We start from the raw sequence: 16298 nt of genomic DNA on the forward strand, positions 1-16298 counted from the left end.
TATTACTTTAGGATTTAATGTTTTTAAACTTAATATAAAAACCCATTTTTTTCTGTAAATTGGGGTTCAAGTTGTGTTTTTGTTTTTTAAGTTTGGAAATTTTTTTAATTTTGGTCCCAATTTTCCCTGATCAAAATAAAAGTGGAAAATATAAGGGTGTTTGTCCTTTTAATGTTATTTTAACCCTTTACCAGCTTTTTTAAATTTTTAAGTATTTTAAAAAATGGGCTCCCCCGGGTTTTTTAAACTGGAAAAACTAAACATCATTTTCGAGAAATTAGAATACACTGACTGAATTGAAAAACTGTGCAAAACCATGTTTCTCAGCCCGGCATAGTTTGTGTCCGCTGATTTTGGTCTGCACTAGGCAAAAGGGGTTTTTTAAGATTTTTGGGCCTCAAGATCAATATAAAATTTTAAATTCCCAGTCTTTCATGGGGTAATGTATATGAAATATTTAAAGGGTTTTTTTTTTGAGGAAAAAAGCTATTTTTTGGAAAATTACAAAGAAATCAAAGCAAAAAACGTCTCCCTTTTTTTCCCTAAAATCTTAGGAAATAGCAGCTAACAGTCGACAAAAAAATTTTTTAAACTCAGAAAGGGAATTTAAAGATCACAGTTCTTTTTGGGAAACTAGAAATGTGCCCAAAAGGGACATTGATGCCCCCACACCCCCCACTTTTCTGTCATGCCCAATCTTATGACTCTGGGGCCCAAATATTTTTTTTAAAATAAAATGGGGCCACAAGTTAAAAAACAAAAAATCAAAAAAGGCCATAATTCTTTTAAATTTTTGGTCGGCAGAAAAAACCCTTTCCCTTTACTACGTTTCTACACATTAAGGTTGTTAAACCCTGGAAGTTTAAGAAAAAACTGCCATCCGGTTTAAGAAAGGGGTTGCGTTTAAAAAAATTTCTACAAAAGTAATAATAAAAAGAAACATGGCAATGCCATGAAACCCGGGTTTTTAATTATCACAATTGAGATAAATATGTTGTATTTTAGATTTCAAAAAAAAGCAACAAACAATGGGAAAATATTGCAATTTTAAAACATGAATAATGTAGGAGGAAATTTTCCGCTGAAAAGTCTCACATATATTCTTATAAAAGGAAAAAAAAAAAGGGCCCTAATTTTGGGGGCAAAAATTTCCAAACACAAAAACCCCGGGGCAAATGTGCGGGGCGCTTGGTGAAAAGCTTCTTTGAAAATTTGACAAAATCCGTTGGGAAAAAATGAAGGATGAGTTCAGCAAAAGGGAAAATTTGTTTTACTATACATGTTATATTTTAATTTCTGTTAAGGAAAAAAAAAAAGTGGGGCTGAAAATTGGGGGGAAAAATTTTTCCAATCACAAACCCAGACAATATGGCCAGCGGGGCATTAATACAAAGCTTTTTGTGAAAGTTTGGTCAAAATCCTTCGAGAAATGTAGGAGAAGTTGCGCACGATATAGAAATTGTTCACTATATATTTCTGTATAAGGCAAAAAAAAAAAGGGCCTTAATTAGGTTTCAAATATTATCCAATCACAAAACACCCCTTTGACAATATGCGCCAGGGCACTATGATGACGAAAGCTTCTGTGAAAGTTTGAACAAAAACCTCCCTTGAAATTGTAGAGGGAGTTCAGCACAGAAGAAATGGGTTCACTTATATATTCATATATAAGGAAAAAAAAAAAAGGGCCGTAATTGGTCAAATTGATTACCCAATCGCAAACCCCGACAATATGCCCCAGGGCACTTGATGACAAAGCTTCTGTGAAAGTGTTTGGTCAAAAATCCGTTGAAGAAATGAAAAAGGGTTTGCGCAAGAAGAAATTTTCACTATATTTTTTATATGGGAAAAAAAAAACAAAGGGCCTTTAATTTAGGTAAAATTTACCCCAATGGAAAAAACCCCGACAATAGGGCGCCCGGGGGGCACTTGATGAAAAAGGTTCGGGGAAATTTTTGGTCAAAATCCTTTAAAAAATGTAAAAGGAAAGTTCCACAAAGAAAATTGTTTCGCCCCCCGGGCCCGCCCACCCGCCGGGCCCGCCGACATACCACCCCTAAAAACCCTTTTTTTTTCCCTTCGGAAAACCGGGTTTTTAAAAAATCAAAAAGCGGCTAATTTTCCTTTTTAAATTTTGGGTTTGGGCAGAAAAAATTCCCTTCCCTTTTATTTCCCTCTACACATTAAGTTTTTCTTTCCCTGTAAGTTTAAGCAAAACTCCCAAACCCGGTTTAAGAGGATTTTGCGTTCACAAGATTTCGGGCCGTACGGACGGCTGACGGAGGGGACGGACAAGTGCAACGCTAAAATGCCCCCCACATTGTGGGGGCCCATAAAAAGAATTTAAACCAAATAATTTTTTCAATTTCCGTTCAAAAGTACCTTTAAATTAAGCAAAATGAAATGAACAATTTTTCTTTATACTCCAAATTTTTCCCCAAAATTCGAATGACATGTGTAACTTTTCCCTTTTCTTAAATTTCTACCCTTTACTAAATCTAATTTTATAGCAAACCCCTTTTAAAACCCTTTAAAAATTTAAAAGCTATCATTAACCTTAAAACTAACCCTCAAAACTTTTTTAATTTCCCCTTTTAACCCAAAATTTCCCAAATTTCCTTATAATTTTACCCCTTTTTAAACCCAAACCTTAAAAACCTTATAACTACCCTAAAAACCAAACCCTTCAAACCCCTTATAACTCCCCTATCCCCCAAACCTTCAAATCCTTATAACTACCTAAAACCCAACCTTTTTAAAATCCTTATAACTCCCCTATCCAACCCCTTCAAATCCTTATAATTTAACCTTAAAACCCAAACCTTTAAAAACTTTTTTTAATTACCCTTTTAATCAGAAAACAACCATGCTTTATAAAAAAACCAAACCTTTGACATTTTTAACCCAACTCTTAACCTCATACTAGTGAGGGAAAAAAATTTTGGCCCAAAATGGGACATGGGTTCATTCGGATGGGACATAACTAAATTAAATTTTTTTCCAAAAAAAAAAATCCCCGGGTTAAAAAGAAAAAAAAAAAGGGGGGGGGTAAAAAATTTTTCTTCCCAAAGGGCATTTTAATTATTTTTTTTTAGAAACCCGAACCCCATTTGGGCTTTTTTTAACACATTTTTAAACCCTTATTGGGGGCCTGTCATAATTTTACAAAATAGATTTTTTTTTTTCAATGGAGTCAAAAAATTTACCATTCAAAATCACATTATATTACCCCTTTTTCCCATCACTTTATGGATCCTGTTCAACTCCAAATTGTTCTCTGAGTGATTTTTTGGGCGACAGCGAAGTGTTCGCTTATAGAAAAATTACCGTCAGAATTAATTTTCCCTTTGATACTTTAAACATTTTCGCCGACGTCGCAACAGAACAAATTTTTTTGTGAATCGATTATTGTCGTTTTACATAACAGTAACTGATTATCGGCGACTAGTGCGACAATCTGAACATCACTACTCATAACCCTAACCCTACTCAACTCTAACTCAACCTAAATTAAAAAACCTTTATATACTAACCTTTAACTTTAAAAGCAACCAATCTAAATCTATAAAACCAAAACCTTTCTAAACTTTATACTATTCTTCTTAAAACCTTTATAACTACATGTAATCTACTGGAAACTTAGCCCACTAAACTTTACATGTATATCTAACTAATTATTTTACCCAAATTTTAAATAAAACTTTTAAACCCTTTTAATTTTAGCCATTCATTTTAATTTAAAAATTACATAAAAAAAGAAAAGTTTTTTCATAAATAAATATTTTTTTTTAAATTTTTATGTTTGAAAACACCATGTTTGAGAGGGGACAACTGCTCAGATATTTACATGAAAAAATGCACACATTTACAGCTATTTTAACCCTTATACAAAGTTTAAATTTTTTCATACAGAATTTTAAAAAACTGGGGAAAATTATTGCTCCCCCCCCCCCTCACGGACCCGGGATATATATAAAAATACTTTAAAAAATACCCTTCCCGCAATTTGGGCTTATTCAGTTTCTAAGTTTCAATGGGATTCAATATCAAAGTACTGACTTTGTTTGTTTTGTTGGATTTTTAGTCACACTGACATAATAACTTTTCATATTTTAAGGGCTTTCCAGATTTACTGGGGGAGGGGAAAACCCCAGGTACGCCTTTTCGGCTGAAATAACCATGAAAAAGGGGTCATTTTTTAATAGAAATTCCATAAGCTTTGCCCGGATAGCTTTTCCCCAAAAATAACGCACCCCAATTTTATTTATTTTTTTTGTATAAAAAACCCCCCAACATTTAATGAACTGTTCCCAATTTCTTACCAGGACCCTTGCACAAATTTTTGCAAAGTAATAGTAGTAAAAAATTGTTCTTTTAAAAAATGTAAATAAACCCTTCAAAAAACTGCCCAAAAATCTTGGAAGGCTTTTAACAGTAAAAGTCTGGCAAAAAATCAAAATTTTGTATTTTACAATGGGTTTTTTTTTTTTCCCCCCCAAAAAAAATTTAAAAAAAAAACCAAAAAAAAACCCCGTTTAAAAATTTACCCCAAAAGAAAATTTAAATATAATAAAAAAAAATTCTTACATCTACTTTAATCATTGTCTACGTGTTAAAGAGTTTTAACATGGAAAAAGCTAAAAGTAAAGAATCTGCTCGGATTGAACAAGTATGCTTCCTTGCAAATCTTTTTACCAATGAAATAGGCAAATCATCATAATTGTTGCTAACATTTGGTTAATTATTCATTTTGATTGTGAAATTTTCATCTGTCTGTAAATCCCCCCCCCCCCCCAAAAAAAAAAAAAACGATAATGGACAGTTCAAAATAACGTAAGCTGGACAAGTCCATTTAAGAAATTCATCAGCTATCCAGTTATGATTTTTACCACTGAAGCAATGACATTTTAGATAAAGAAACTTTCAAACTGCAGTGACAGAGACAGTGTATCATATAAGCAGTCAATCATTATTATATAAGAAAACATAAGCTCATTATTAACATATTACAAAACAGCTGCCTTTTATATAGTAGAATCAAAATATGTATAACAGATATATCTATTTACAGTATGTACATAGATGGTCAAATCAAACCTTGAACAACATGGGTGGGTGAGGAGTTGGGATAATTTTTATATTTATAACAACTTACATATACAGGTTATAGAAATGATATTTACAAGTTTTGCATATGAAACATTCAATGTAAGGTCACTTTAACAAATAAACTTATGATTTTCAACATGTATCCATGACAACAAAACACACATAAACAATACACGCAGTATTTGTCTGTTAATTCATTTAATGTAAAAAAAAAAATCATTATTTTACATAACCTTATGATTATACCCATATTTATCTTACATAATACAAAAATTGAAACTTTAAAATCCAACATATCAAAACACCTTTTTATTTCAATTAACACAAAGATCAAAATTTGAAAAACATAACCTTTTCATGGTTTTTATCAATTATGTTCAAGACTAATGTAAGGCATTGTCAAAAGGATTAACTGCTAATTTTTCAGGACAGACAAACACATAGCTTTTTTTTTTAAGGGGAGAGGGGGTGGAAAGTGCCTATTCTGTATCATAATGACATTTTTTGGTCAACAACGTTATCATTTAAGATCAGCAAAAACACGAGCAGTCTGTTAAACAGCGCACTCAACTATTCTCAGTGCTTGACATTATGAAAATGGGCATAACTCTGTCGATAGTCAACTCACAGTTATTGGACCTACGTCCATTTTGTAAGATTATCACAGTGAAAAAGTGTGTGGAATTTTAACCCATTCCCTGCAGTAGAGATACCAATGTGCAAGCAAAAACTCAACTGAAGAATGACAATGTTGAAACTGGCGCCAATGAGTACAATAGCACTTCCTATTCCTCAAATAGTCCAGCTAAAAACAAACAAAAAACAAATACAGAAAGTATCAATGTAAAAAAACAGAATAGCAAATTAAATAATAGGAAGTACAAATGAAAATGCTCTGAATGTAAAGTTAAACAGGACAAACTTAAACAATGACACAAACATAATAAAAATAAGAACACACATAGGTGGTATTTATATGACTACAGTAACAGCACCCATAAACGAGATTTATCAAAATAATATCTTTATTCTAAAACAAAAACGTCCATCAGCACTTTACTTTCTTGTTAGAAAGTTGTTAAAGCGGCACGTCTCCAGATTTCATAAAAATTCAAAACATGTTTTATTGGATAAGAATATTGTTAGGTGTACAAATCAAAGTTATTTAACATCGTTCAATTTATCTGAATGTGTGCCGTTTTAAAGGAAAAAACACAACCACACATTAACATTATCACACTATAAATGATATATCACAACTTATGTTCCAATTTATTTAATTGCGAAAATAAGACAAGCTTTTATATCATACAAGAGTTAATTGAATTGTTACCCACCCCTGCACGGAGACATTTTGAAAAGTGAGCAAAGTTTTAAATTTCTGACCTATTACACACTACCTACTCAATGCAGTGGTTAAATTAGGACATCAAAAGAGCCAAGAATTATTCACACACATATCACAAGAGCATTAAGCAAAGGTTAAGGGTTTGATCATCTTAACATGAATACTTCCACTATTCCCCAGGCTGAATCCTGCTGCTGATTCAATTGACAGAACATACTAAATTGTCATACTAAATTACAATTAAATAAATGTATCTTCATAGCCCTATATAAAGTAATACTCTTTCTTTTTAAATACAAAGTACAAATTTTACAAATGTTTGCACAACGCCACCATTTTATAATATACACATAGAGGTTTGGACCGTTATCTACAATGAAAAAAAATGTAAAATTATTTGGCAGGAAGGTTTGCCATTTATACAAAACTATAGTCATGAAAGACTTGAGATAAATTGAGGATAGTTCATATATTATTTTAGCAATAAATCTACTTGTTGTACTAATACATTCCTGAATAAGGCCATCCATTAAACAGGAGCTCAATCTGTTAAGGGCAAGGACTATCAAAGGCCAATTTTGAACACAATATTTGTTAAAATTTTAAAAGGGGCATAACTTCCAATAATGTAGCTTTCAGAATCATGGCCAATGTCTTTCAATTGAACCTTGTCATGATAAGCATGTTTCATATTGATACCTATTAAAATCTTTTAAAGACTTTAAATAACGGATTACATGTACACTTAAGATTTTAAATATGAAATTGACCACAATGTCGTGAAAAAGTAAAACAATTTATTCCGTAACTAAGTTAATTGACCGATAGACACAAAACAAAAATTGACCCGTCCGACTGCAAGCAAAGTGCATCAAAAACACTAAAAGAGCTTTGGCTGCCCAAACCTTCAACAACAATTTTCTTTTCTTTTTTTGTACAAAATGACTATAAATGCAATATTTCAAAGTATGTATCAAACACATAACATAAATAGATGAACACAATAATTTTGGAACTAAAAGTTCTTGTTCAATAAACAGTTAACAGTTTGCATATATAATAAAAAATCACAAATAATTTTCTCACAGATATTAAGAAAAACCGTAATTGTAACAGTATATTCACAATTTCATGGTTTCAACTTCAACTGAAAACTATATAATGAATTCAACATAATATTTTGTAAATATTGATTTCAATAACGTGTTACTTATTCTTCTGGACAAGATATCAGAAGTGTTCAATTATACAAATAAATTTTTTTTGTGGATTTTTTTTTTTTAAATCCTTAATTTCGTTTCTTTCACTCTAATAGCTGCTACCCAAATGAAGGACTGGCGTAAAAATAGCTGATTTTAAAACAGACCTGATTGTTCATTCTAGTTTTTTTTCCCTCTCTCTCCCAATCATTGGTATTTTTATTCAAGCTGTAAACAGATGTATGAATTTCATTTGTAGTAATTATATAAAAGTATCTCCATAGCAACGCTTGATCTGGGTGCTTGACAGTTCAACTGAAGCGTCTTTATTGTCACCTGCATAAACCAAAATCAGACTGGCTCTGAATTTCATAACAAAGTCTGGTTGTGAAAGAAATCAAATCCTCTGAAGGACTTTTCTTCAAATCTTTCTTACTTATCATTTGTGTAATAAGGCATAGATAGCCTTTATCCTGCACAAACCAAAATTGATAAGACTTTATCACCAGTATAGAGCCAAGCTAGCCTGCACTGCTGTGCAGTCTATACTGTGACCAGGCTCTATCTATACTGTTGGCTTATCAATTTCAAATTTCCATCTTATCTTAATGGTCCTTAAACAGATAACAAACCGCTTCTAAAACTGGAAACTGGACAAATCCATTTTAAAAATACTGCAGGCAAAAGGGTATTCCAATACTGTAGTGTAATTTTGTCGTATTCCGAGAGTATAATTATGTCACATCTAGTTGAGATATCTTCTACATCGTTTAGCACCACATGTACAAGGTATCTTGATCTCCTCAATAGGAAATTTATAGTCGTATGTTAGCTCCTCTCCACGTAAAATTCTGAAATAAAGCAAGGAATACATGAACATCCCGATTCCGTTGATATCTGATACAATATGTTGAATACTACACTAAACTATACATTCTTAGTTTAGATAAGATTGGGTCCAAAATTTACTTACAGAGCACCACATTTGTCGATGTTAACACTTGTCTGTTAAAAATTCTAAGATACAAAGGGGCAGAACTCCAAAAGCATTGCTTTCAGAATTTTGCCCCTTGTCTAACAACTGTACTTTGTCATGATAATTTTCATGTTGATAATTTTTGAAATTTTTGAATAATGGGCTACATTAAACTTTTTGCAGGATGACAACAACAATGCTGTAGCAAGCAAATTAGCTCAACTTATACTTCCAAACAGACAAGCTAAAAATTGACCCGAAATTTTTGTTATCTTTTTCTAAATATCTTATTCATAAGAAATTAATAATTTACTAACAAAGTTACACTGTAAACTTTACTTACTTCCTCATGGCAAATATCACAATGTGTTTTCTATTGTCAACAGTTATCACCTTAGAGTAACAATTAGGCTGAAATATGAAAAAGAAGACTCAATTTGTAATGTAAGAAATATAAATATCAAAATGATAATTTATACAGACTATAATATAGTTTTGCAGAGTGCATGGATGTGCCGACTGGTCTCATCTTGCTCAATACCAGTGGGAAATATATACCATTATCATTGCCAACATTTACCTGTGTTTTACTGTTAAGTTAAAGTCAGTTAAGAAGTTAGACAAGGTTTCTAGCTTTGGTGGTGTTGGTAGTTTTCACTCTTGATCATGGCAGTAAGCCACATTGAATTTACAGGAGCACAGTTCAGTCACCGCATCATTCCTGGGCAGGCTGTCATACAGTTTACCAGTTCTAGTTGCCTTCACTTTCACAAGAAACTGTTACTTCTGTACAATTGCCATAGCAAAGGTTTAATGATCAATCACAATGAAAGTGACCTGTATCGTCCATGAATCGAACCTGGATCAACAGATTCACATTCTATCTATTGAGCTAACCAGATGATGCTTTAAAGTCTTTAGACAAGGTTTCCAGCTTTATATTACCCACTCTGTGTTATACCAGGCATTAACATCTGACCAGAACCAACACAGGCAGTTCAGAGATGAGAAATCCCATTCAGATGAATGTATCCAAAAGCGATTCACACTATGATCAGGTACATATGATAAGGTTAAATTACAGTATATGTTTGTTAGACAAATTAACAGTAACTAGAAATGTGTCCATAGGACACGGATGCCCCCACACGCCACTGTTCTGTCAATCTTATGACTCTAGGTCAAATATTTTTTGGACTACATGTGCCACAAGTTGAAAACTAAAAATCAACAAAGGGCCATAATTCTGTTAAATTTGGTCGCAGCAAAAAATTCCTTCCTTTACTACAATCTACACATTAAGGTTGTTAATCCCTGGAAGTTTAAGCAAAATCTGCCATCCGATTTAAGAGAAGTTGCGTTCACAAAATTTCTACATATTATATAGTGAAAAAATCAACAAAGGGCCATAATTCTGTAAAATTTGGTCGCAGCTAAAATTCCTTCCTTTACTACCATCTACACCTTACGGTTGTTCATCCCTGTAAGTTTAAGCAAAATCTGCCATCCGGTTTAAGAGGAGTTGCGTTCACAAAATTTCTACATAGTATATAGTGAAAAAATCAACAAAGGGCCATAATTCTGTTAAATTTGGTCGCAGCAAAAATTCCTTCCTTTACTACCATCTACACATTAAGGTTGTTCATCCCTGTAAGTTTAAGCAAAATCTGCCATCCGGTTTAAGAGGAGTTGCGTTCACAAAATTTCTACATAGTATCAAGGAAAAAAATCAACAAAGGGCCATAATTCTATTAAATTTGGTCACAGCGAAAATACCTTCCTTTACTACCATCTACACATTAAGGTTGTTCATCCCTGTAAGTTTAAGCAAAATCTGCCATCCGGTTTTAGAGGAGTTGCGTTCACAAGATTTTGGGACGTACGGACGGACGGACGGACGTATTGACGGACGGACAAGTGCAACGCTATATGCTCCCACATTGTGGGGGCATAAAAATGTACTAACATGAAAATCAATATCGCAAGGAAACGTAGACATTATTAAAATATTAAACCCTTTAGTCATTTCATTAATACATGTAGGATATGTTTATTAAAATATCATGCATAAATTGTCTTACATCACAAGAATGGTTGATGAATCTGGCAGCACTTCCTTTCATTGTAGCATCCACAACATCTGTATCATCTATACGGAACATGTAACATCCTATACCCTGTTCGTAAAAAAGATAGTTATCTTTCATTATTCAAAAATTAACTCATTATAGCATTATGATAAGATCAAACATCAAATATTTCTAGTATTAACCTCAAAAATGTACCATGCTTTGAATTTGGAAAAATTCCTTCAAAGATTTTAAGTGTGATTAAAGTATGGAAGAAAACAGAAAGATAAACTAGAACTGTGTCCAAAGGACACGGATGCCCCCACTGACAACATATATATGGTATATAGTGAAAAAATTAACAAAAGGCCATAATTCTGTTAAATTTGGTTGCAGCAAAAATTCCTTCTTTTACTACCATTTACACATTAAGGTTGTTCATCCCTGGAAGTTTAAGCAAAATCTGCCATCCGGTTTAAGAGGAGTTGCGTTCAAAAAATTTCTATATGGTATATAGTGAAAAAATCAACAAAGGGCCATAATTCTGTTAAATTTGGTCGCAGCAAAAATTCCTTCCTTTACTACCATTTACACATTAAGGTTGTTCATCCCTGAAAGTTTAAGCTAAAACTGCTATCCGGTTTAAGACGATTTGCGTTCACAAAATTTCTATATGGTATATAGTGAAAAAATCAACAAAGGGCCATAATTCTCTTAAATTTGGTCGCAGCAAAAATTCCTTCCTTTACTACCATCTACACATTAAGGTTGTTCATCCCTGGAAGTTTAAGCAAAATCTGCCATCTGGTTTAAGAGGAGTTGCGTTCACAAAATTTCTACATAGTATTTAGTGAAAAAATCAACAAAGGGCCATAATTCTGTTAAATTTGGTCGCAGCGAAAATTCTTTCCTTTACTGCCATCTACGTATTAAGGTTGATCATCCCTGGAAGTTTAAGCAAAATCTGCCATCTGGTTTAAGAGGAGTTGCGTTCACAAAATTTCTATTTGGTATATAGTGAAAAAATCAACAAAGGGCCATAATTCTGTTAAATTTGGTAGCAGCAAAAATTCCTTCCTTTACTACCATTAACACATTAAGGTTGTTCATCCCTAAAAGTTTAAGCAAAATATGCCATCCGGTTTAAGAGGATTTGCGTTCACAAAATTTCTATATGGTATATAGTGAAAAAATCAACAAAAGGCCATAATTCTATTAAATTTGGTCGCAGCAAAAATTCCTTCCTTTACTACCATCTACACATTAAGATTGTTCATCCCTGGAAGTTTAAGCAAAATCTGCCATCTGGTTTAAGAGGAGTTGTGTTCACAAAATTTCTTTATGGTACCGTATAAGTGGTTTTTTCTGCGGTGACTTTATTTCTGCGTTTTCTGCGGTCAGCTTCAGCACCGCAGAAATAAAAACCGCAGAATATTTTCCATGTTTTTGTTTTTTTTAACCTGGTACTATATGTGCACTGCATTATGACCTGTTTCATATAAACCTTAAAAGTAATAACGACTAACGGATTATAACGGTTAGCGGGTTTTCAAGTTGAATAAAACTGTTGTCTGCTAAGTATGTAAGTGTTTGTTTGTAAGGATGTACTTATTGTTAATTATTTTAACTTAAGAATAAAAATATTTAAACAGCATGTAATTTATATTGTTTGCCGATACGCTAAATGTTTGTTTATCACTAAATCATTCAAACCATTTCAACCCTTATACTGCTAGATAATCGTCGAATACTTTAATTGGCATCTGCTTTACGGTATTAAATTGAAGATACTACAGGGGTATGTATATTTTTCACACGTCATTTCACGCTGATCAAAAGATGCATACCTTTCTTTTGTTGCGCATTATATTTGTTTGCAAGCAAACATTATAATTGTTTGTAATTACTGTACAGTTTTTTGGTGACGACGACAAACAAATGCGAATGCGTACATGAAAATAAACTAGAGAAATGTTACTTAGATAAGGAAAGTCGCAGAAATTAAATCACGTTTTGTCCAAAGAATGTGCCGCAGAAATAAAGGCCGCAGAAATAAAAACATGCCAAAATTTGGAAAAACCGCAGAATTTGGAGCCCGCAGAAAAAACCACTTATACGGTATATAGTGAAAAAATCAACAAAGGGCCATAATTCTATGAAGTTTGGTCGCAGCGAAAATTCCTTCCTTTACTACCATCTACATATTAAGGTTGTTCATCCCTGAAAGTTTAAGCAAAATCTGCCATCCGGTTTAAGAGGAGTTGCGTTCACAAGATTTCGGGACAATGTATAATCGACATAAAAAATGTCTCAGGGCATAAAAATTTGTGGGCCTACCTTGCTCTCGTAGTATTTTTCTCGTATGTCGGTCATACTGTTTCTGATCACCTCCCCTGCATACTCAATTATCATCTCTCCTGCATCTATACTTCTCTTACAAAACAAGCCACGTCCATGTATGGTTGATCTGTATATATTTATTAAAACGAGAATTAAACAGAATCTAAATCATATTGAATTCTGTGAATAACTCACTTAAATGTTAAATTGCATTAACCAATTAACGAACAAAAACTACATCTACTGTAGTTCAGTAATCTAACTTCAGCAGTGCAAAGTGTGAAACAAAGAAGACTTGTCAGGTATAAGCATTTTAGATGCAAATGACATTTTTCATAATTTAACTTATGTGTATATAATAAAACATTATAGACAAGTCATGCATGGCTTTATAACATTTACAAGAAATTACCTGTATACACCAACGCACTCCTTCGAAAAGCCCTTTAACTTTCTAAACCTCATTGCCATTGGTAGATCCATGCTGGTTGCTCTCCGTGAAGATTTCATGGCTATTTCCTCGTTAATGTCTCTACCACAATATTCTGGTAACGTACGGTACCGTGACATCAGGAAACTGAACATATCTGTCGGATTGCGGCCACTGAACGGCTCCGTTCTTATACAACCAGAGGGATTCACTAATTCCTATAAAATTTAAAAAAATATTTTTATGAATTAACAAGGCAGTTTTCATTAAAATAGAATGGTTCAATGTGATTTTAAACATCACAAATTAATGTAATAAAGAAATTTTATTGCATAAACATTAATATGCAAGGAGATAAAATGTTTTTTAAAAACAAGATGAAAATCGCTGTGCAAAAATCCATGATAATAATTTCAAACATCCAAATAAAATAAGCAAGAATTTCTTCACAGACAGCCTTGAATGTTCTTAAATCACACTGTAAGTTCTCTATTTTATACTGGCATTTTTAGCTCAGCTGAGGTAGAACCAGTACTTCTAGAGTTCTCAATTTGAGTTACAGTACACATGTTGCCTTTGCTAATTCTGCAGCATTATGTGAACATATTGACAGAATAGAACTCAGAAACATTTGAGTTAAATAGTTATTGTAACTGCCTGTTAGTAATATAGTACTACAATCTGTCACATACCTCTTTTAACCCTTAACCTGGAGAATTTATTCCCTGATTTAAATTTGAAACAATCTATTTAAAGTTCAAAGTATTTCAATATAGAAATATAAAATTTGAGCTACAAACAGTATACAGCCTGGTCAGCATACACAATCTTCAAAATAGTTGAACTAAAACTAAGGTGTAATAGATATATATATTTATCAGAACTTACCAGTTCCCTTTCTACCATTTCATGTCGGTGATACTTGAATTTGTATCTGCGGCAGTAACTAGCTCCATATAGCTGCTCAATTAGGTAAACAACACTGGGGTGACTTAACCCAAACATCTGTACACCTGTCAATCCTTAAAATAGAAACAGAAATGTATATAATATAAACTTTAACTTGACTTCTCCTTTAGCAGGAGAACCATTATTCTGTGATTATTCTGATAAACTTTAAAACAGGAAATTTTATCAGCACAAAACCCCATTTTTAACAAGCAAAGCAAGTACCTTTGAAGCAATGCATATATACAATACATCTCTGTGAATGAGTACAAAAATGTAAAATTACCTCATAAAAAATTGTGTCAACAAAGACTTTCAAGAACATTTTTGATAGATTTATCGGTAAATCAAGTTTTGCCCGTCAAACATTTAACCCTTTACCTCATGTTTTGACAGCTTTTCCACCCCCCCCCCCCACCAATTGAGGCCTCAAACAGTAAAAATTTGCCCTATTTAGACCCTAAACACTGTTTTTTGTATGAGATATGTTGATAAAAAGTGATCAGTTTTTCAACACCGCACCCTATCAAAAAGGTACATCAAGGGGTTGCCAGAAGGGGCATGTGCCCCCTTCTGTTTTCGGAGTTAGAAGGGGGCAGCAGCCCCCCTCATCCCCAAGAAAATTTTGATATCTGAGGCTTTTAAATGAAAATGGAATTTTTTCACAATATGCAGTAAAGGGTAAATAGAAATATCACTACAATTTTTCCCTTATATGGGAGCATGTTTTTCTTGCTATGTTAATTGGTGCATGTAAAGATTTCACTTACCAGCATAGCTGAGATGTTTCAGTCTACTGGCTGTACGGGCGTCTTGTACTTTCTCTGTTACTTGTTTCCATGCCCCTGCAATAAATCAAAACCATTTTCTTTACTCTTTAAAATCTTAAGAATTATCTACCCATGAGCAGACTACCTTTCTTTTCCCATCTACTGCAGGAACTCGTATTTTGAATGATTTGAAAATATCATATTGTGGTGAGATTTAGCTTGAACCAACTTAAAACAAATATTAATATCTTTTTTTAAGTAATCATGAACATATTCATTTGTAGTCGCTCAGCAAACCTATAGACATAGTTACCAAGTAATTATAGTTGTGGAGTTCTTATCAAATGCCCCTCACTATGATTTTCAATCCCTGCACAGGCTTTGTATCTATGTATGGATATTATCCGCAACTTTATGGAAGATAAAAAAGAGGTTCTTTTAAAATCCCACCAAAGACTTTGGGCAAGTTTTTAAGTATGTATTTAAATGGAAACAATATGTATACCAGTATGATAACTTACCATCAAGAGAATCACTTCTACAACTGAAGCCATCATCACTGGTGATCTCATATTCAAGATGTCCGAGATTTTGACACATGCCGCCTGAACCAGACTGTCTACCATCATTGTCATCAAAGGCAGTCAGAGGCACATCCCTCACTTCCTCTTCTACTGCAGCTACAGGAAGTGATGTCACTTCCTTTGGACCATGAATCATAGGGTGGCTTGCTTTATCTGAATAACAAATAAAAACTCAAAATGTTTTTCATCATGCTGGCAGGCAAATGTTAAATCTACATTAGAAGTATTAATGTCAAATATTTACCTAAATTTTTGTGTGTACACGATTAAAACTATAACATAAGCTATATATTGTTAACATTCAATTAAAAAGAGAGGTGTCCAAGTACTTGACAAGTCTGCCTCTCAAACAAGGGATTGTGGATCAAAAGCCTACTTGAGTCATAATATTTCCTCAAATGGCGTCAGTACTAGTAAAGTTCAGACAGATGAACATGAGTGAAGGTCAAATAAGCATCAAGCTTTCATTACAATCAAGAAATACTAAATTAATATTTTTAAATGTTCAACACTTTTTTAAATAAT

At 33.0% G+C, this 16298-nt stretch overlaps 1 protein-coding gene across 1 annotated transcript; it reads right to left on the reverse strand.

Moving 5' to 3' along the window:
* Positions 1 to 4820: 4820 nt before the first annotated feature.
* Positions 4821 to 15923, reverse strand: LOC132747732 (histone-lysine N-methyltransferase 2B-like). Its single transcript, XM_060737225.1, has 8 exons — positions 15711 to 15923; positions 15190 to 15264; positions 14360 to 14493; positions 13454 to 13689; positions 13039 to 13168; positions 10714 to 10809; positions 8976 to 9043; positions 4821 to 8507 (listed from the first exon to the last, which is right to left on the reverse strand). The coding sequence occupies exons 1-8, from the start codon at positions 15907 to 15909 to the stop codon at positions 8402 to 8404; spliced, it is 1044 nt and encodes a 347-aa protein (XP_060593208.1). The 5' UTR covers positions 15910 to 15923; the 3' UTR covers positions 4821 to 8401.
* Positions 15924 to 16298: the final 375 nt, after the last annotated feature.

The sequence above is a fragment of the Ruditapes philippinarum genome, unplaced genomic scaffold, assembly GCF_026571515.1.
Source record: "Ruditapes philippinarum isolate M1 unplaced genomic scaffold, ASM2657151v2 ctg18659_1_1_1_1, whole genome shotgun sequence".
In the NCBI taxonomy this organism is placed as follows: domain Eukaryota; kingdom Metazoa; phylum Mollusca; class Bivalvia; order Venerida; family Veneridae; genus Ruditapes; species Ruditapes philippinarum.

Bases quoted from the DNA above. Each gene is read 5' to 3' on its own strand.
- LOC132747732 (XM_060737225.1), bottom strand. From the start codon at position 15,909: ATGATTCATGGTCCAAAGGAAGTGACATCACTTCCTGTAGCTGCAGTA. The intron at 13,169-13,453 runs GTAATTTCTTGT...AAATATATACAG, and splicing joins GAGTGCGTTGGTGTATACAG to ATCAACCATACATGGACGTG. The intron at 10,810-13,038 runs GTAGGCCCACAA...TTTTACGAACAG, and splicing joins AAAAATACTACGAGAGCAAG to GGTATAGGATGTTACATGTT.